The following is a 23,116-nucleotide window of genomic DNA, read 5'->3' as shown; positions in this document are numbered from 1 at the left end:
GGCTCACTCCTGTCGTTTTATTCATTCAATAAAAAGAATTATATCTATGTTATCTATAAAGACTTCATCCCTATCCTTTCTCACTTTATTAACTCACTACTTACCTTTAATGAAGCAATTTTTCGGCCAGTTTCTTATATTCTATTTCGATTCTTGAACAGCAATTTGATTGCAACAGTAATTTCATTGTTTATGTTGACACAGGATAATCATAATTATGACATCTTTAAGTCAAGTGAAATGGTGATTATATTTGCTACCTAATTTGTGCATGCATAATGGCATGGATGGCATTGCCATGTAAAACAATTAAGCAAGTTTTTGCCAGTTTAAAATGAATTTTTAAATAGTGATGATATATGTATATAAAATTAAAGTGACTCTACAATAACTTATAAAACCATAAAATAACTAATGATGTGAAGAGCCATTGCCAGATGGCATCTAAAAGGCAAAAAAAATGTCTTGTTACTATGTAATCTAGTTAAGCAAAAGTCATAATTAGATTCAGCCATTCAATATCCAAAGAATTTGTTATCGCTCGAATGCAAGATGTGTCCGACAAATTCCGAAAATCGTCTATAAACGAGTGATAAAAGCCTCATGCTCCTCAGGTAAGATTTTGTGAATCCTGAGTCAAGTAAAAAGATAGTGGTATAATCTGAAAGCAAGCAAAATTGCAAATTTCTTTCAGCAAAACAAAGCAGCTATGATTTTGCAAATCGGCATTAATTATTTCTAGCAGGGTTATAGGGTTTACGAAAAATAAAAAGAAAAATTGAATGCTTAGTGCAATATGTATTTCACTTTCCCCTTATGCAAAATGAAGCCAGAAGGTTGAAATAAAATCAACTGCATTGTAAAACTACAGCCATAAAAATATGTCTCACTAGTTGCCTCTTCACCCATTTACCACTCCAATGGGAACTAAATATTTTGTATCTTGCGCCATCACCACTCCATACAACCATCATCAACTTCAGGTACTGATACAAAGGACCACTCCCTTCAGCCCAGTACAATTCATAAATGCTCTTCACGACATAAATAAATTCCATTACACATCACTCTGGCAGACTATAAAGCATAACCTTGAAACAATTTGAATACAGCACTGAGGTTGCAGACCCATCATCTCTCTATGGGAAGGCAATGGGTTTGAGAAGTAATTATAAAGAGGCAATTTGTAGCAAACAGTACACCATGTTATTCAACCATGAGGTTTGTTTTTACAGCTGGGCAAAATAAAAATCAGCAATATGGAAAAGTCTGATCACTGTAGATTCAACATGCAATTCCACAAGCAGAAACCCAATACTGATGATGAATACCAGAAAAAGTTCAACTGTCTCACGGTTATCGTAGTAGCAATCTTTCATGTCACCTCATAAGCTTACAAAGTGAGAATATTGTTACATTTATATAAAAATTGGCATCCAAGCTTAACATTTGTAAAAACAGGGAGAAAAGTAAACAAGTTATAATTGTTCGAGAACAAGGTAAATACAATACTCATTTTACAAATGTGCCTTTTTTACCAAAAATTATCATGACAAAGATAAATACTGCTATTTTATAAACTCAGTTCAAAAAAAAACAACCAAGGGTTTCCTTGGCAATCATCTCAGCATGTCATTTAAGTCTTCATTTCACAGAAATGGGCTTAAAACATCTACTGCACACTTTCCCTCTTCGCTCTCTCTATCGTCATCCTCACAACTGCCCTTGCGGTACAGTTTGAAAGTAAAACATAAAAGAGTTTTGCACACACATTCACAGATGGTGCATAATATGCATGGGTACGTGAGATACTTGACAGCCTTTTTGCAAAACAATCATCATTCACACGCAACACAACCCTCCTGTCTCGCTCCCCCCGCTCCCCTCGACTATAAGGGGTTTAACTAACGATTTAAAGTGTAGCAATGATCAATCACCCATTCAGGAGAAAATCCTGTGCATAGCCCTCGTTTTAGTATTAAAGTAACCTATTCCCTCACGCATCCACGCACAAAGAGCACACAGTAACATACAAATATCAGATCAAAAGCTAATAATATATATAATATATTTATGTAGACTGCAGAATAACTCTGACCTATACACAATATTACAGTCTACTAATATATGTATGACAGTATATATCAAACAAAATATAGTTACACTCCCATTACCTAGAGAATTATCACAGACTTCTTGTCTATACCTATGAATTAGTGATACAACCTGAGGGCAGGACATTCACACAGTGAGTAAATAATAAATCTGGGTGCTTTGCAGTTAACAATAATCTAGGAACACAAAATATGCTTTGATCACTTTGGACACTTAGTTGCAATTGGTTTTTTCAACACTAAAGTCATTCACACAGATAAGACAACTAGTAGCTAGCATCACCTTTGCCTAATAATTGTACATTGATGTCAGAATAATACAGGGCAATCATTACACTGATACTCTACTTATTAACAATTAAATACACTATTTAATACATACATATCAATATGCTCATGGAGTCACAAACAATTTTAAAACGTATTTTCAGGAAATTCATTAAAAATTTCTTTTTGTCTTTCAAATCACTAAAACATTTCCAGCAAAAACGAATTGCTGCTGACCAGAATGTTTACGTTAAAAATCTATTTTTTGATAAATCTCAAGACAATTCATAGTATCATACCATAATATATGAATTGAAACAGGGGCCCAAAAATTTATAATGGCTGACAAATGGATTTGAATAGGCCTATGAATGAAATGAAGCTTTACATGCTCAAAAGGAGAATTTATGAAAACTCCACAAATTTAGTAGTATGCAAAATTTTTTCCTCGTAGCAAATCTACTTGTATGCATGATTTCACTTTGGCACAAAAATTATGATGAAAAGAGTAGAAAAATTAAATCTTCCTCCAAATAAGAATTATAATCCAATACTTTGCCACTCAAAAATATGATCAACAAAAAGAGATGGCCTTTTTTAACATTACTTTGGTAATTACATTCTTTTGGTATGATAATTGTACTCCTTACTCAGTCTCCAAGGAAGTAAGAAACTTTCTAAACATGGCAACAATTTCATAAAATTTTTGCCCCTAATGGGAATTCCTCAAAAAGTAATAAAATTGTAGAAAAAATGGTGCATGAGCATTCTCCATTTTTACAAAATTATTCCAGGGAAATTTGCCCCACCTTAGGCAATATGCTTTTCATCGGAAGAAAGGCTTCCATTTTAAAAGATCATTATTTCTTTAAAAGAGCCATGAATTGTTCAGCAGTTTCAGATTTATCTGCTTCCTTGTTTATTTTCTCTTTAATAATTATGTATATATATATTTATATAGATATATATATTTACTTATATATTTATATTTTAAGTACTTTTCACCTCACTCACTTAAAAAAAAACATTTAAAACAAGTTTTAAATAATCTCTCTGCACAGTGAGGGCAATCAACTGAAAAAAGATGTTGCACTCACGGCAAATACACAAAAACAACAAGGACCCCTGTAGTCCCAAAAATATGCATAGCATATCTCTTGCTCCAACAAAAGGAGAGAAAAATTAACCAAAAAGGTGGTCAATAAGGAGCAAAATCCTCCCTCTTTTCCCGTTCCATGATGGTATGAAATGCTGCACTGTCAGACGCTAAGTATCATTAGATGACATGCCAACAGCACAGCTGCGCCCACCAATAAAAGTCCCACGGGTTTAACTTCCGGGGCTGGGAGGAGCTTGAATATTAAAGAGCAGCTACCTCATTCCGAAGAGTCTTCCGGTGCTTGGCACCCATGCTGAGAGCCTCCGAACGAAGGGACTGCAAGACTACGCGTCAAGAGGCAACGCGCAAGGGATTCCGCCCGTGTGTTTGGCCACCAGCGCCTCGAGCAGCCTCAGCTTGGCTCTCGTCCGCTTGTACAGGACTGCCGTTTGCTCGAGGGCAGGTGGGCGCTCGTCCTTGGTCGCACGTCGGCCGGACAAGAGCGCAAACTCTTCCTCAAACTCCCTCAGTGCTCGCCTCAGTCGCTTTTTCTCCTCTCTTGCTTCCCGTTGCGCACTTAGCAACTCAATCCTGGAATTAGAGATGAGAAGGAAATTATCACGATGCACGAGTTTGTTGGCTAGCAGGACAAGCAATCAATGGCTGACATAATGCAAGGATAAGCTAATAGAGCATTTAGACTTTCAATGCGGGATTCTCATCTCTAACTTCAATGGTAAAGGAAACTCAGGGGAGGCATAAAGGGTTTTATGTTTTTAAGTCTGTGACTGTTATTACCAGACCCCAGGAGGAGGGTGCAGGGAACGAAAAGGGACAAAGGCACTGCCCCAAGAAGGAGTCCACCGATGCCTCAGGAGACAGGGATAGGTGCGAAGGGAAAAAGATGGAGAATCCTGATGCCATCATAAGTGCAACTCAAGCAACCACAAGCAAAACCAAATTTACTGTTCCAATAGGAATGGGTAAACATCATGCGAAAAGAATAATGCAACGATTTTCTTTAGATGGTCACCAACTCCAGTGAAAATCAAGTACAATTTATTTCAAGTCTGAAACGAATCCAAAATTGGAACGGAATTGGGACGGACTATGCACCGAAGAAGAATGTGTTAACTGAAGGTCCCAAACATGGAGCAGAGAAAGTGATTACTCATATGCAAAAGCAACCATGGCAATTGACCATTATAATGGCCAGTGGTCCACACATTGGAATAGGTATGAATGAAGTCATTCTATAACCATACTGAATAGCAGTTTTTTTGATAGCAATGAATACAATACACTCTCAGCATTTAAGTCCAGCGATACCATCAGAACAGACAGAGAACTTTACTTGAGAGGATTTCCCCACAAACAGTGAATAATTTCCAGAATGCTCAGGATTATAACCTGATCGTCAAGGACAGAAACACTGTAACATGCAAAATCAGCGGCCACATTTTTGGGTAAGACTTAAACCCCCAAAGATCCCAACCACAAGTTACCACCTGAGCAGTACAGTGCAAAAGCGAAGGAAAAAAATATGACTTACAGTGGCAGTGCATGAAGGTTCTCCCCGATGTCAGGAACTTTTCTGTCTTCCACTTTGTCCAACTCCGAGGAGATTCCAGAGGCAGCAGATGGAACCAGTCCCACTGCCGGAAGACTGTCTTCTTTAAGACCAGGAACTCGTACTTCATCAGCAGCATCTTCAGACTGAGATTGAGGTGTGAAGTCCATTGCCTCGTGCTCATGAATGGTGGCTAGTTCAGTCACGCTGTCCTTCAATTTAGACTGGACGAGACAAAAGTAATTTACACATTAGTCTTCTCCAACAAAGTGACCAAAATAAATGTGGTTTGAAATATTTTACAATGAGCTTCTAAAATTCATCAAAGAAGAGAAAAATGAGGTACGAAAGTATTTCATTTGTCCAATAAGACATATTTAACTGACATGTGTCCATACCATCTTAATTTAATACGATCAATTTTACCTAATCAAGAAGCATACTTGACACATCAATTTCACTACACTGTTTTTCTGGGGTTATTACAAAAGAAAGATGATCATGATATTATCGTAAAACAAGCACAAGCAACTACCAATTAATTTATAGAACTGGCAGGATTGTAACATGACACATTGGAAAACACATCATTAAAGATTATAGAGAGTTTTCCAGGCATAATCTGGGGAAATATTAAATACATTGCAGAAACATAATAAGAAATTAAGTGTGACAGGCAATTTTCCAAATATATTTAAATTTCACTTCACAACCAGTTTTAACACACTTAGTATTAACCTCGAAACAGAATACTTCAATACCTGAAGATAATACAAAATGTACTGAAACTTATTGTGAAGGGAAATTTAAGTATTTGTGGAAAATTGTGAGTAATTTTAAATTCGTTATCATTATTACAGATAATTCAAAAGTAAGAAGAAAAATTAAATGTTACATTTTTGGATTTCATGAAACAGGAACTAATGTGGGAACATTTAAATCCGATTAATTGATAGGAATTATCAAGCTAAGAAGAAACTTACCGGGCCTGATCGGATGACCATCCTCTTGAGCATCCTGTACCGATCATAAAGAGGCCTCACGAGATCCCTCTCCTCCCTCGACGACGGACGACCGTGGAGGCTCTCGAGATGAAGTAACGCTTTCTGGAGCGCCAGCTTCTCCTCTTGCAACTGCTCCCTTGACAATGATTCAAGCTCCTCAGGGCGTCCAGCTGCTGAACGTTTCTCTGACAATCTCTGCAAAAGCGCACAAACAAATACAGTCAATATCACATAAACACTACATGAAACAAATGATTTCGTACATAATTACACATGAGTGCAAATATACACCCTCTGTGAAAAATTAACCAAAACAGTGTCCAACACAAATTTGGACACTGATGGTGTAACAGGTAAAATAACCACTGATACAAACCAATTTGTCAAGTTATATATACGTCAATTAATATTTTTCAGTTAATAGGGTTACTTTTATAAATGAAATTACCTTCTGCACGTCATTGAGTGTTTCTTCCATCTTCTGAGTTTTGCCCTCTCCATCTTTCTGCACCGGAATGGGAAATGAGATACCAAGGGTTTTAGCAGATGCCAGCATTGGACTGTGAGGATCTTCCTTCATTTCTAAAAGTGATAGAAAATCATGCCATTTACAGTTTGCCACTCATACCCAAATCATCAATAAATCGATTGAAATCAAGACCAAAAAATTTATACTCACGTTTCAGGTCCTTCCTAAGTTTTCCCAGCTCAGCAATCCATTTTTTAACATCTCGGTTCGCCAGCTTATCAGCATGAGAAGGACGATAACCAAATTGGTTTTCAAACTCCTCCTCATAACGCTTAATTTTCTTTTTCAGACTGAAAAAAAGATATTACATAAGATATACATAGCAGAAAGAAAGAAAGGTATACATTAACAGAAATATCTAAGGGAAACCAAATTTAAATACTCAAGGGGTCCTATTTTTGACAATTTACTGCCATCAAAACTGACTAATTCTGAAAACTATCAACAGAAAATGTAAAATTTTTATGCTCATTCATTATGGTTCTCATATCATTTGTAAATATATTTATATCCCACAATATTCATTTGAATGAACTTTTTCATACCACTGCAATAACTTGAAACATGAGTAAAAAAAAAAAACTTGTCCAAATTGCCACTAGAATTATGCAGTTCAAAAAAAGGCGAAGCAAGGATTGGTGGACTCGACCGATAGAGAAATTAACACAAGACTTAAATGCTGTTATATGACGTTCTAACTGAGTTTTTTTAACTAACCTGTTGATCTGGCGAGAGACTTGCTTGGTGAGGATGGTGGCAGGAGAATCAGACGCCAACGGGTCTGGGAGCCTCTTCAGATGGGGCAAGTGGTGCTCAGTGGGCGGCGATGGCGGGACGTTTGGGTCCAGGTAAGCACCACACCTCCCGCCCCCCGCACCACGCGTCAGCACCATCGAGTTGCGCGGTGAAAGGGGGACCACATGCCCTTCATCTTCTGCCTCCCGATCACCACCCCCTCTCCTGGGAACCTCTCCGTGGTCGAAGTACCTCATTTCTCGCATTGCAAAGTCCTCCTGTGAAAGGTACAAGTAGGAATGACCACATTAAAACTAGAATACAGCCAAAAACAGGAATGAAACTTCCATGGAATTTGGAAAATTGTGAGTGGAACCTCACATTATTGTCAAATTGATAGGACAATATCTTCATAACTTTGAATCACAAAATTCAATATGTTGGCAACAAAAGAAATATTACAATAAATTAGCCACAGAATTGTACTATGCTCAATAGAGCAGGAGAGTACACAGCATTAGCAGAGATTATGCAAAGAATCTGAATAAAAACAAGGTTTAACCTTTCAAGAACAATGCTTCAACTAGAAATATGAATGGGGATACTGGATCTGAATGCAAAAAATGCATGAAACTTGCGGTTGATATAAAAATAACAGGCACCATTGGACAACAAATAGGTTTTATGACACACTAAATGTCAAAAAAAAGAGACAATATGATGGACTAAGGTGTAACGGGGTGTATAAGACAACTGAAGACGCGATAGACTTACATTGTCGGCATGCACCTTAGCACCACCCAGCCACGGTCCTCGGCTCGTCAGAGGCTCTTCCGTGGTGTCCATCCTCCTCAGGAGAGATGCCAAGTCCAGTTGCGGCACAGAGACTGAGGGAGATGGCGCTGATTGGGGAAGGGGGTCGTCGGGTGATGACGAAGAGCTCGACGACGACGTGGATGAGTTGGGGGAGGAGGAAGAGGAGGAAGTGGTGGAGGAAGAGGTGGGGGAAGAGGCAGACGACCCTAAGCCCTTCTCGCCACCAACGTCCAAGTCTTTCTCCTCATCCCCCAGGGATTCGCACTCTCCAAGCCTCCTCACATTGTCATCCTGCTGAAAGAAGCAAAAGCAATGCACATCAATGCGACCCATCCTCAGTGAAAATTAAATCCATCATTGAAGTTTCAAAAGGAAGACTAACATAACTACTGATGACGTAGCCTGGTTATTTTCAAAATTGATTGGTTTATCACCATTAACTGCAAAGAATGTAGATGCTACTGATCAGATAGAATTTTTTGGGGAAAAAAAGAACTTTTACTAGAAATTTAGTATTCTGGCTGAAAACCCGTAACAGCTATTCACAAGCTACATCACTAAAATTATGAACAAACACTTTCTAGCTAGAGTAGAACAGTTGACAAATGATATTTACGATAAAAAATAAGTCATGGAGTATATTAATATTCATAAATGTAATATTCAATTGAAAAAAGGTTGGGACCTGCAATAGTTCTTGCCATTAAGGAGATGCAACATGGATTGAATTGAATGATTGATTCATAGCATTTAATTTAGGAGTTGTGAAATAGGTATCTTAAATACTCAATATGCTATGCTTTCAGGCAAAAAGAAAGAATAAACTATAAATGGTAAACTTCCACACAATTTTATTTAAATACTGACCCGGTTTCGACATGTACTGTCTTAATAAAGGTTGTGTTATAAAATTGTGTGGAAGTTTACCATTTATAGTTTAATCTCATGAACATCAAACATTTCCACAAGATATCGCCAGACACTGTCAATTATAAACAAAAAAGAATTTCCCTGAATAAAGTGCACCTTGAAAAATCCATTCCTCAAAAAGAAAGTTGACGAAAGTGAAGTGAAGAAGGTGGACGAAAAGGTATTTTTTTTTCACTTACCAGGCTGGTTGGGACAGGCGAGGAACGAGGGTGAAGCTGCATGAAGGAATGTACCGTTGGGGGTGGGACGCTCTCCTCTCCATGAGAGCTCCCCACGCACATGGGACCAGCAGACGACGCAAGGGTTTCGCTATGAGGCTGCTGGGATGATGGGTACCTTGAATACTGGTGGGAAATGTGACTTTTGCCTGAACCTAATGCTTCCTTGTCAAAGTCTCGCTGGGATACAGTCTCTTCATGAGATACCTCCTCTTCTTCATTTTCCTGCAAAAATACCACAATGAAACGAATAATTATAACAAATTACATGAAATGGACAGAGTGTAGCACATAAAAATTCCAAATTTTCTAACAGTTCACCATTGACTTGTTTCTATCATATTAAATACATAGGTGTTTCACGAAGTCACACCTGATTTCTTCAACTTGTCTTGCATCAATTGAATGGTGGCATGAAAGTTACCAACCATCAATTGGATGAACTTAAGGGGCTACATCATATGAGGTTTGGATTGTTTCCGAGTATCAGGATAAATATGCATTAAGTAATTTTGGAAATTCTAAGAGTACAAGTCAGATGCCAACATGTCCGTTAACATGAAACTGGTTGCAAACAAAAGAGAAGTTCAATCTCAATGAAAAATGAGATGTTAACCTCAGGTAAATATCACCCAAGAAATGCATGTGAAGATGAGAGGCAGAGTAATTTGGTGTAGTGACTAAACGTTAAATAGAAATAGCAGTGAGTGCAAACCTTGGAGGACGAGGACCCTCCTCCGGCATCTCCATCGGCCACGTCCTTCCACACTTTGGCCACCCTCTGTCGCCTGGGCCTCCTAGACTCCCGCTGCCTCTCCCGTCCGCTGCTGCTGTCCCTCTTGCCACCTCGAGGTGTCGACGCCCGTGGGAACGAGGCAAACCTCTCGGAGCTGCGCCGCCTCTCGTGCTCCTCCTCCTCCTCTCCGACGGGCATGGGCAGGAAGAAGAATGGGGTGGAGACGGCCTGGGACACTTGCGCCACCGACGACCCTCCCTGCTGCACAGGGGGGGTGGTCCCACCCCCACCAGACGACGGTGAGGGGGAGCCCACACGGGCCGACGAGGAGGGAGAGAGGTGGGACGAAGAATCGTCCTCCTTGGGCGAAGACGGGATAATACTGGGCGTGGAGTTTGGTGACTGCGATGAGTTGTGCTCGTGGAGTGGCTGGGGCAGCGACCTCTGCAGGACATAAGAGAAACCCATATGCTTGTTAGAAAAAAAAACCTTTAGTGGATATTGAATATGCTCGACAACAGACTTTCTCATCGATATGCCAGATGCATTGATGATTTTGTTGGGATGGATGCGTTTGAAAACATACAACTTGTGAATATTGTGCTGCCAAATTTTTGTTGAGATTAAGAGCATTAGAAAGAGAGAAAAATATCTTGGAAATCTATTATTGATGATAAATTTAACATTTTTGGAAAAATGAACTGTCCTAAGAGGCTTTTTTTTTTGCAACAAAGGAAGTTATTTGGTGTGAAATATAATATGATTGATTCAATCAAATCACAGGACTTCATTGACAAAGTTAACTTCTTCTTAGATCAGAATTCTATGCATAGAATCCTACTCAATACTGATTCCATACTAATTAAGTTAACGCTACCATTCAAAAAAGGTGATTTTTCCATAAAAGATAATTTTATCTTGATAAGGTAAATTATCCACACTTTTTAAGTTACATTGCATTCCATAGATGCAACTTTATCATCAATCCAAAAATCGAATGTTTGAGGCGTAACTGGGTGAAAGCGATTCACTATTGAAATTAAAAAGAAGAACTTTGTGCTCTCACATTAACATTTATTCACAAATTTACGACCATGGTTTCAATGGTAGACGTCAACCTGATGATGACGTCTAACGTTGAAACCATGGTCGTAAATTTGTGAATAAATATTAATGTGAAAGCACAAAATTCTTCTTTTTAATTTTAATCATTCCAAAAGTCAACGAATAGAAACACTCCACGTGAAGGAGAAAAACGTGGGAAGATTGTTGAGATTTGACTCATAAAAATAATTGAGCTGGACACTACTCAGCCAAAACGGGAGTTTGTTTTGAAAAATGATGATTCAAAGACTATGTGCAATGATGAATCGAAGACCATTAAATAGGTATGGAATATGGAATGGGTGGGGTGAGCAAATGTGTGGGAGAGAACTCACCGGCGCCAAGAGAGGAGCATCTCCGCTCAGCTCCTGAAAAAATGACTTTCCGCTTCCTTTCAGGTTTCCACAACTTTTCTTCTCATCCTTGTCCTTTCCAGTAATAATGACAATGGGGTTTTTGCCATTGTGCTGCAAATATTCAAAAGCAATGAAAAAAATTAGGGTTGAAATAACCATGAAGTCTAAAGGTAAATTATATTTTTAAACAATTTTGCAAATTATAACATAACTCTATAACTAATTTCCTCAAATAAAACTGCCTTTTTTGAAACATATCTAATTATTTTCAATGATTGGTGGGCAATATTAGCTGAATACGGTATTCATATTTGGGGGGGGGGGGGTGCAAAACCAGGGGAGAAAATAACTGAAAAAAATGGTACCAAGTAGAGGTACCAATGACAATTTTCTTATAAAAAAACTTAATTTGTCAAATAAATCTTTTATAAATTCATGAATTTTCAATATTTTGTTTTCTTTCATGAAGCAAAGTTATTGTGTTTTTATATTTTGAGGGGGTCCGACCCCCCGCACTTCCCCCTTGCTACACCACTGCATACAAAGTGGAAAATTGTATCTCGTTCATAATTAAATCTCCAGATGGGTCAATTCCATCACATTGTCCAAAGAACCGTAACTTAAAATGAAAAAAAAAAAAAAACTGAAAAATACGTCGTGATAATCATTAATCGGAAACCAACCTGCTGTTGAATGTGGTTGTGCAGCTGATTGTTGGAATTGTGCCTGGCTGTCGTCACATCCTCGTGACTGCTGACCCTCCTGAGAATGGAGCCGTTGCCAATGCTAGTTCCATTTTTCGTCTTCTTCTGTTCCCTACAGTCAGATGACACCATATCCCGAATGATTCCATTGCTTTCTGTGGATTTCCCAACTCTGCTGTCAACTTCAATCTCACTGACGCTCACTTCAACTTCCAGTTCCACGACTGGGCGTTCCTCAGAGTTGGACCTGTAGAGTAATATCAAAAGAGATTAATTTACGTGACCACACAACGTAAACTGTACTTACTTATAAAAAATAATTATAAAATAACTCTAAAAAAGCAAGGATATTTGCCAGCAAAATAATAAAATGGCATTAACTGGACTTCCCAGATATATTTTTAAAAATAAGCTTAAAAATAACACAATAATCAGAATTTTATGATCAATAACAAATTATCTGCAGAACAAGAGGGGGTCACAAATTAAGGAGGGTAGTATTTTGGTCTACAATATGAAGCAAGAACTTCCTGTACAGCTTGAGCCAAAGAAAGCAACAAAAAGCCTAACATTGAAGTGTGAATAACACATAGGATGTGGGATAAAGTAAAAATACTGATAGAACATGCAATCATCTACATGAATTTTTAGCTCACACATCCAAGCCCTATAAGAATTGCACATTTCTGATAACTTCAAGTATGTCTTAATTCAAATTAAATGGAAATTTTTACAAGAAAAAAATTTGATGGGAAAAAAGTCTTCATACAGGAACAAAAGGTGAAAAATAAGATACATGAAATGAAAAAATTGCCTGGCAAAAAAAGCGCAATAGTTGTACGCAGAAAAGTTATGGAAAACTAAACCAACATACAAAAATGTGTACCCATCAATTTTTATAATAAAAACGTATCAAAGAATGATAAGTGATAATAATTGTTTTCAAACTGGTGTAAAATTATGGATACTATTTCGAGGTTTCGGCAATTGGCAATTTTCAAAATACTATCACACCGAGACACTGCAGACAAGCCAGCTAACATCAACTCACCTTATCTCTTCATTAACTTCTCTAGCACTCTGCTAAATAGGTCCTAGAATTACACGCCATCCTTTTCCCTATTTCGCCTACAGTAGCTCAGCTACCACGGTTAGAAGAGGACTTCTGATGGTAGGTGGGATGACCCGGAGCTATCTTTGACGCGCCAATTTATAGTCAAGTCTTTCGGGAGCGCAGTAGTGCCATGCTCGAGCATCGATCGCGGTTCTCTCCGGCCGCCGGCGTCGGGCGAAACGCGCTGTGGATAGCAGACCCTCTTCGCGACGGCTTACGGTCGGCAACTGTCTTAAAACACCCTCCACCCTTTCCAACCACCGCGTCACGCCAATCAGCAAACCCACGGACGTTAGCCACTGCAGCAACCCCGAGGTGCTTCTTCAATGACACACAACAATGGTGACGCGTAAGAAATAAATTATCATGATGTTGACGACACGAAGAAGAATTTTGTCCTCGACTGCACCAATTTGATACAAGCACCTATAAAATGGTCATGGGCCGGACAGTATTGTGACCATGGGCGTACCCAGCGAGGGGCGGGGGACGGGGGGCAGCTGCCCCCCCCCCACCTTAGAAGCAAAAATCGCGGAAGTCTTTAAGCAAAATCAGCACCGAATTGAAACGAAAGTATTCAACAAATTTTCTTGAAACCCACGAAAAATTATACGTATTAGGGTAAGATATGTAACTAAAATAAAACTATTTTTTCAAGGAAATAATCTCATAAACTAATAAAGCGCTGTTGTAATTTTCTTAAAATGTTGGTTTCATTCACCTTTTCCTTGCTAAAATATCACGACTTGGCTTGCCCCTAAGTTATGATCCTGGGTACGCCCTTGACTGTGACAGATAGAGGATTAAAAATTACCATACTGGAAATCGACTATCTACCAGTTAAGACCCCGACACTTATAGTATTCGGTGCGGTACGACACACCGATTCGGCTTTCTTCTGTATTGAACTTCCGCTTGTAGGACTTATTACCAACTTTAAAAATTGCTCAAAAATTCATAAAATGGTAAAAAAAACCTAACTGTGGGGTTCCTAGTTGGCAGACCCAACCACTCTCTCAGGGTAAGAAGAACTCTGGAGTAATAATTTCATATTTAACATACGTGCAAATGTTACCAGGGGTTTATTAAACCTAAAATTTTCAAGGAGACGAATTAAGTTTTAAACAAGGTATGCGCACTGAAAAATACTAAATTTAAATAGTAAAAAAAAATTGGAGTCCGGCTGGCTCACATAATAGAATATGTAAGATTTATTGCGTAGGTTTTCAGGGTCTTGAAGGGTGGGACGATCACATGAATTCACGGTAGTTTCTTAATCCTCTATCTACCACGGTAGAGCAGCCCGAGTAAGACCGATGGTAGAGACTTAATTTACCCGAAGAAACGAAGATAATGTACACCATGCTGATAAATAACAATACTCGATAAAGGCCTGTTTACACGATACATTAACACGTACGAGTTAATGTCTATTTGCAGGAATGATTTTTGTGGACCGTAACGGAACATGTACGAATGCATGAACCAAATTAGAACAGGTTCTATTTTCTGTGCATGCATTCGCACAAGTTGGGTGGTTACACGGTGCATTTTGGCGTTCATTCTCGCATTCATACATTTAGACATTAACCCGTACGTGTTAATGTACCGTGTAAACAGGCCTTTATACTGACAACTCAATTTTATTTTCCGATCCATTCAAACGACCAATTGCGTCATCACTGAAAAGATTTTTATTATATACCAACCAAGAAAGCCGCAGCGGTGCTAAGTGTTAAGTTAATGACACCACAAGGCAAGTTCAACCTTGACAGTGACGCAAGGTAAAGTTGAAACCGATCGGAAAATAAAACTGAGAGCGAGATAATCACAGGTATTATTACTTATCTACAAAGTGAGACTTGAAAATTCCACCACATGACGCACGGAATTTTCGACATCGACGAAAATATTTCTCGACGTAAGAAATGCGAAAATGCCTCATAGAAGAAAATACACGTACATACACGAGGAAAAAAAAGAAACCTGACGTCATTGGGAAGAAAAAGAAAAATCTAAGCACCACAAAATAATAATTCCATTTGGCATTTACTGGTAGATACAAAATGTGAGTCCAGGTGCGAATATCAAGTGGTAGTACGGGAACTAGTGCGGAAATACACTAAAATATTTATACCACGTGCAAGCAATATTAACCTCTATTTTTGAGAAAAATTCCCATTAAATGAAACAGTACCGACGATAGTTAGCGGCCGGGCGCCAGTTGTTGGTAAAACACGCAATATTTAAGGAATTCGACGAAAAATATGAACTCACAAAAACTTACAACGAAAAAGTTTATACTTTCATAGAACCGAAAAGTTGTTTCGCTACATGAACGCAAAAATTCCAAAACTACGAAAAGTTATTTCGTCACAGAACGCGAAAATTCCACTACTACGTCCGTACAGGATCGGTAAAGTGAAGGATAATAGTCATTTGTTAACTTACTTCGCGAACCCTTCAAGGCACGGGCCACCGGAACACTGATTGGCATATATCAAAGTTACGACAAAGTTTGAGAATCACAAACGAGAGGCAAGTTCCGAACTGGCAATTATCATCGGGTAAAAAGATTCACCAGAGGAGGTGATTTCCGGCGGCGCCTCCCCGAAAATCACAAAAAATTGCGCTAAAATGCCGCTCTTGAAATGACATACCTATCCCTCGCCCTTTCTAGTGACGGAAAACTGATTAAATACTTAAAGATATAACATTGAAATTTTCGGAGTACGCAGTGCATAAAACATAAATTTATCCAAGGAATTTTATTTTAATATGAAAAAACGGGAAAATGTAGACACCGGTATAACCCCTCTAAGTTTCAACGTAGTTATAGGAATAAAGTTTCAGGAAGACTAAAAGGATGTCTCTTAAGTCACAAAATTAGTAAGATACGCAATTCTACGATAAATATAAAATATCGGAAACTTGCAACGTAAAGTGCTATAATTTCATAGAAATGAAAAGGTATTGTAATACAAAACGTAAAATTTCCACAACTACGACCATCCTCATACCAACCCTGATTCATATAGGGCTTCCGTGGCGGCGGGATAAAATCCTCACATACCAAACAAGAGGTCGCGGGTTCGAGTCCCGCCTGGGTAAGTTCAGGCCATAGCTGTTCGATGTAATTGTTAAATTTGTTGAAAACCCGGGTGTAAAAAAGGCAAATATGTACTGTTTTCGGTGGCTTGGGAATGAGTACACAACATTATGGGGCAGAAAATTTTGGACGGCAATTGTTAACTCCTTCCGAAAATTGCGCCTGTGACGGTGGGGATGTTGGAATAAAAAGACGATTCACTTGCAAGTGAACTCACCTGATAACCTTCCTGTCTTGGCTGAGGGAGAGGCTCTCCTGTCGCTCCTTCCTCTTGCGGTGGTAGTGTGGGTGCTGCTGACCTGCCGGCACATCGCCAGTCGCACCCGGAACGTGGTCCGGAGGGCTGCGGACACAAGGGAGAAGACGGTCAGGCGATACAACACACAAAAAAACTCCTCATTAAAAACTAAAACACACAACACGAGAAGCCGCACTATTTTAAGAGAATAGGCACTAGTCCCTTCGACTCAAGTCTGGACGAGATCAAGAAATCTCCAGACACTAAGTCATTGGTGCTGGCAAAGCATGATTTGCGAGAAGATACAATTATATAATAAGTAATATTTAAATCCAAGAATGAAAAATGTCGACAAAAATGATATATACTCCGTATAAAAACTAATTGATGTTCATAGTAAGCCTTAGCGTCATGTTTACACGAGAAGAATAACTTTTAAATATATAATTTGTAAAGAATATACCCCATTTTAATGCAATACGGGCATCCCAAAAGATGATATTCACTCGAATTCACAATTTTCAACAAGTCACTAAAAATCCCTACGAAAAGACCCACGTAGGCTATGCTCCACTGCAATTAAGTACAAGAAAATATTTTCTTTATTTTATAAAAACATTTTAATATTAAATAAAAATTGATTTCATATTACGTAATTAACATACGAATGAGTAATAAGATCTACCGTCAAAAACTACACGCTACCTTCTTCTAAACAACCAAGAAACAAACACAACAGGCAAAACTGGGGGATAAAATTTTTCTTAAGGCAACACCGGGCACCGAATTCTGCATTGGTTGATGAATGTAATTCACAGTTACTCGCCACAAAATAACAATGGAGAAATGTTACTACTATTCACATCACAGTACCCCAACTGCGACAAAACGAGGAGAAAAACTTCCTGCCACCGCTCCACGAGTTTGCCGCATGCCAAGGTAAACAAGATGCTCGAACGAAAGGAATAAATAATCGAAATCACGTCCTGGGAAAATTCAAGGATTCCGAGCGTGCGATCCCCGCATTGACTATTCTACCACCGACATAAAACACCCGATCGGAAAAAAATGAATCAAATATCCAACCGCACTAGACCGCTTCGAACACGCGTAAAATTGGCCAAAATATCCAAGGCACATATCCACATCCAACGTCAACTAACCTTGCGAACCGGCACACCATGATTTCCACGGCTGTGGACGCCGTGTTGTGGAGTGTATAATCTGTTCACACGCTGGACCGAAAAATCCGGTTCCTCTTCTCCTTGATGACTGTTACTCAATATCACAGATACTCGCTCGCTCCTTCAGAGCTCCTCGGGCAAGGCTAATTGAGACACTGAAGTCTGCTAGTCAGAGCCACCGGTTATGATAGCTTCTGCCACCAAGTAGGGGTGTGAGTTTGGGGGGGTGGGTGGGCGAAGGGAGGGGGGTGTGAGTTGATAATGAGAGGGATGTACAAGGGTGGGGGAGCGTGTGCACTGAGTGAGAATCGCCGGGGAAGGGGTAGGTTTCCTCGCGGGGGAAGTTGAGCAGGACTCCTTGAGCGGTAGGTAGTTATCGGAAGGGTGTGAATCACCTTTTGTGATGTCCTGACTATCCCCCACCGCCACTCAGATCGCCGTGATATAACGCCAAGAACGAAGACTGGGTTACTCTTCTTCCGGCGCCGGTACTCATTACGCGATAGCACAACACAGGGAAACGCGGGCGAAAGAGGGGCCCGCTCCCGGACTAGTATCCTGGAACACCTGGGACGACCGGCGGCGATTGCGTCACTCGCGAACTACCTCCCTCAAGACAGCGGGCAACGAATTTCGGTTGCGGTCAACCTTCGACGAGGGGAGACAGCGGCGGCTAAATAATCACAAACACAAGCCCCGATTCACTCTGGTGAGCACCGTACGGTAAACACATACAGCTAGCAGCTCGGATCACCAACAATGAAACTCGGGCGAATGTTCTCGAACTGGATTCCACGAAAGTTCTCGATAATCCAAACAATGAGCGGTATGCTGTAGGGACACCGACACGCTCTTCTAAAGCCGAAATATCCTGTGTGGACACGCCTTTTACCGAACTCTCACGCACACGCGTGTAACAGAGCAGCTCTCGATTCTACGATCCTTCCTCACTGACGTCGCGAAGGTCTCTGAAACAACAACGGGCTCGTGCTTTGCCGTAGTAGCGGCGGCGGCGCTGCGGTCGCGACGAGTAACAGCGGCGATTCATGAGGGGCAAGCACGCCAAAGCCGGCCGGCTTCCCCGACACGCCACCAAGCGGCGGCGTAGGAAGCAACCGGTCCGAACACGTATTTCTCTCTCGCTTCGCCTTTTATGTACGTGGGGAGTTAGCCGGGAGAGGTTGAGGCCGTAGTTGGATCACGGGCGGAACTCTTGCCTCTCAACATTGGGGAATAAGCGACTACGGATGGAATTCGGCGGATTAATAGTCAATAATAGTTTATTCAATTCGAAATGTGGTGCTACCGAAAAATTATAAAAAAGCACGGATCGACCGAGTAGCTAATGAGGAAGTGTTAAGAAGATTAGGCGAAAAGATTAAGTCTTCCGAAAACCCTCAGAAGAAGACGGTACTACTTAGCTGGCCACATAATGAGGCCTGATGAAAACAATAATCGAAGTGCAAGGGACGGACCCCATTGAGTAGCATAGGACAGGTTTATATGGTGTGAAAGAGAAGAAAGACGTCAATATGAGAAGACTAGCGGTTGGGAAAGCAGAATTGAGAGCTGATTCAAGTAATCTTAGAATTTTTGAATTATGATAATGAGCAAGTTAATGACATCAGAATGATTTGAACAGTGCATTTGTGAATAGGGGCGGTTCCAAGGGGTTTCCTAACCCCACCCTTCAGCCCCATTGAGAGTGGCGGAGAATGGAGGGGAGTGAGAGGGGTAGCAGTAGTTTCCCCCCCAAACTTCTGGGAAAATTCCACACTCCTCAGACCCCCTCAACAGTCCGTCCACACGGCCCGGCAATGGTAAACCCTCACAAATATTACCCTGTGATTTTCCACCGCACGTATGAGTCCCAACTGCAGTCGCTGCCCTAAGGGTCAGTCATCTATTTCATTAATGAAATGGATGAGGAGAATTTGTTTGTTTCGGCGATTTCAACGCTTAATGTTACCCATGAAAATTTATGTGAACGTATTCTAATTTTTGAAGTATGAAATATAAATTGCAGTTTATTTCAAATGGTTTCCGATTCCCCTTGGACTCTCCTGTATCCAATGGCGCAGCCTGGGGGGTCCTGATCCCCCCCACGAAATATAAAAACACAAGCATTTTCCAAACAAGGTTCACATGAGAAAACAAAATATTGAAAAATCATGAATTTACAAAATATTTCTTTAACAAATGAAGTTTTTTCGATTATGAAAAGTGTTAAAATTAGTTTAAAACCCATTGCTTAGTGCCCTGATTTTCAAAAATTTACCACCCCCCTGGTTTTTGACCCCCCCCCCCCCCGAACGAAATTCCTGGCTACACCACTGCCTGTACCCTTGGCATGATTCTGGCACCGCCATTAAAAGTCAATGCGGACAACTTGGGTAAAATTTTTGTTTATTTATAGCCAAAGTCACCGCTAGGACAGCACAAGCCGCATGATTGTTGATAATAGCATAGATTACATAGCATCGACTTCATCTATACCATAGATAAATAAATAAAGATCAATTGTGTATGTACTCGAAGGTTGTAGGTACATATTAATGAGCTTTTAGCAATTATTCTATATGCATTTACAATTACGGTATACATTTACAGCTTCGTTCATGGCAATTGCGCCATTAAGACACCATACGGGGAGGACGAAGACAAGGTACATAACACGGACTAGGTTCTACGGTACCAGATAATGAGCATAAATGACTATACTCAAATATAGAATACAGAAGAGTAGATATTTACCAGTCGATAGTACGTAAAGCTACGAGCAATCCTCAGGAAAGTAGGTAACGATAAATTTCAATGAGAGAATTATGCTAATTTCAGAGAAAAATATCACAAATTAGCCAGTGAAAGCGGAAATGTAACAATAACTCTAAATTATTTTTTTCAAGAGCTCGGTACTTTCACAATTGTAATATAGCTATTTCTATATGCACTCTCCCGAGGATTTTTCATGCATTGAATGAACGAACATATATTTTTTAATTCGGCATAAAGTTTGCTTAGTGTTTATCGGTGGGGAAATAATAATTCCATAACGTTTTTGACTAACTTGAAAATAAGCCTATCCTTGACTGCCCGAGCGATTCTGTACCAACTACTCCGAATATCCTGAATACTACAAACTCGGTGTGGTAGTATTGTTGAAAATTTCCATCCAGAAGGAGAGAGAACTCGGATTATGTTTTCTGAAATCTCGCCACAGGTTTGCCTTTGTCGAGCTGATTAAACGTCTGCTCAAACTAGAAATTCATCAAAAAGAATTTTCCGGGGGGGGGGCGATGAGAATTGTTATTTTGGAACCGTTATGCGCTATGATCCTGCAGGGTTAAAATAAGGTAACATAGAAACAGAATGCCTCTCCGGGAAAGAATTCAGGATTAAGCCCTACAAGCTCCTCCAACTGTGGCTACGTGACCGACCGAACCGAACACAGCAACACTAACAATTGTCATGCGAAGCGAAGACCTTTAAAACCGCAAAAAACGGACTTTTAGGGAAATTTTTAAACTCCCATTAATCTCGATCCGTTTTATCTCGCTGCTCCGACACGGGAGAAAGTGAAGTGCCTTACCGATCGCGTGTTGCGTCAACATTTGGAATTCCGAAAGAATCGAGGCGTGGCTTTTGCGGGGCACCAGTCGGCAGGAGAGCCAATCAGGAGAGAGATACGGGACTCACACCCCTCCCTTCCCATTCCCACCGCCACCTAACACCTCATACCACAGCCAGCGTACACAATTGTGAGTCTCTTCGGGTTGGGGGGACGGGTATTCTTCGACAACACACACGTATCATGCGCCATAGTGGTCCTACCCCATACCACTCGGTTTCCTTCCCCAAGTCGGGTAAACAAGCGACGCGCCGTCCTTCCCATCTCATCTTCTCATCCTATCCCACGCATTCGTCGCTCGCGAGACTAGAGACATATCGGGACGTTCACGCGGCGGCGGCGTCATGAACCAAAACAGACGAGATATGAACGGGTCAAATGTGTCAGTCAGAATAAAATCATTCTAATCACCCGCAAAGATTTTCGAGGCCTGAAAAGATTCAGTTTATACTAAACCCTTGATTGGATCTGAATAAAAGATACAGCATCAGTGGCGTAGCCAGGAATATCGTTCGGGGGGCAGGGGGTCCAAAACCAGGGGGGGGGGAATTTTTGAAAAAACAGGATACTAAGTAATGGCTTTTAAACTAATGTTAGCACTTTTCATAATCGAAAAAACTTCATTCGTTAAAAAAAAATATTTTGTAAATTCATGATTTTTCAATATTTTGTTTCCTTTTATGAATAAAAATAATTGTGTTTTTAAATTTCGGGGGGATCCGGACCCCCGAAATCCGGACCCCAGGATTCCCCTGGCTACACCACGGTACAGCATTATTCAGCAATACTGAGGAGGATTTTGGGGGTCACAGGGGTCACGATCCTCGCCAAATATAATAAAAAAATTTATATTTTTATTGGTGTATTATTTTTTGTATACCTACTTATACTTCTAAAATTCTTCAATTTCTTCCGTTGTTAAGAACAAAAATTAATTTTACGCTCTAAAATGCGTAAAAAATGGATAATTAAAAATTTAATTAATGCCCCTCTCTAAATGGGGTATTCTATACACCCCGGGCCAAGATCATGAGTCCCCGTCCAAATTTGATACTGAATCCGTCCCTGCTACAATATTAAATGAAAATATTTAAAAATTAAACATAAAAAGTGAATTGTCTCGCTGCTTTTTTTATTATTACGCGCACATCCATTCATGGTAATACAGTCCTCAGATTCGTAGCCTCCATTTCTCCCTTTCCAAAGCTAGATTCTTCATTTCATTGATGTAATTCTTCCTTCTTATTCATCTTCCCGAGGTTCTAGTCTCTATGTCTTCCTGGGGGAATTTTTTTCATCTTCATATTTCCTAAGTAATTACTGCGTCTTAGGACATGGCCTATCCACTTGGTCCTCCTCTGACGCATGGTGATCCATTGTTGTAGATTGTTATCCCTTAACATACATTACGCGGTTTTGAAAAAATTAGCAAGTCCGCTGATGCACAAAACTAACTTAAAAAAAGGATTTTGGTCGAATACCAGAGGATTTTGCTTTTTTTATCTTTACACTAGCTGAATTGAAGTTTTCTTGCCGTTTGGGTTCATTCAAAGAGACAAAAATTCCCTCATTATTTCAAGAAAACAATAAATGGATGAGATAACAGATTTTAGGCAAAAATAGTAACTCCAAATTCAGCGACACACTCATACATTTAAAAC

The 23,116-nt window shown here is 39.9% G+C and overlaps 1 protein-coding gene across 4 annotated transcripts in view; it reads right to left on the bottom strand.

Moving 5' to 3' along the window:
• Positions 1-778: 778 nt before the first annotated feature.
• Positions 779-23,116, bottom strand: part of LOC124161497 (protein FAM13A) — a 395,360-nt gene continuing 373,022 nt past the window's right edge. For 2 of the 4 annotated variants that reach the window (XM_046537830.1, XM_046537831.1), the window contains 12 exons: positions 16,623-16,748; positions 12,162-12,429; positions 11,458-11,589; positions 9,998-10,462; positions 9,244-9,507; positions 8,093-8,428; positions 7,301-7,596; positions 6,734-6,873; positions 6,503-6,636; positions 6,034-6,249; positions 5,033-5,274; positions 779-4,071 (listed from right to left, as the gene is read on the bottom strand). In XM_046537830.1, the coding sequence (XP_046393786.1) occupies positions 3,825-4,071; positions 5,033-5,274; positions 6,034-6,249; positions 6,503-6,636; positions 6,734-6,873; positions 7,301-7,596; positions 8,093-8,428; positions 9,244-9,507; positions 9,998-10,462; positions 11,458-11,589; positions 12,162-12,429; positions 16,623-16,748 (2,866 nt within the window). In that variant the 3' untranslated portion in view covers positions 779-3,824. Of the gene's footprint in view, positions 4,072-5,032; positions 5,275-6,033; positions 6,250-6,502; positions 6,637-6,733; positions 6,874-7,300; positions 7,597-8,092; positions 8,429-9,243; positions 9,508-9,997; positions 10,463-11,457; positions 11,590-12,161; positions 12,430-16,622; positions 16,749-17,806; positions 18,802-23,116 lie in introns of those variants that run through there. The other 2 variants (XM_046537833.1, XM_046537832.1) reach the window with 2 other exon arrangements.

This window comes from Ischnura elegans, chromosome 6, assembly GCF_921293095.1.
Source record: "Ischnura elegans chromosome 6, ioIscEleg1.1, whole genome shotgun sequence".
Classification (NCBI taxonomy): domain Eukaryota; kingdom Metazoa; phylum Arthropoda; class Insecta; order Odonata; family Coenagrionidae; genus Ischnura; species Ischnura elegans.
This window is presented reverse-complemented; position numbering and strand designations above follow the sequence as displayed.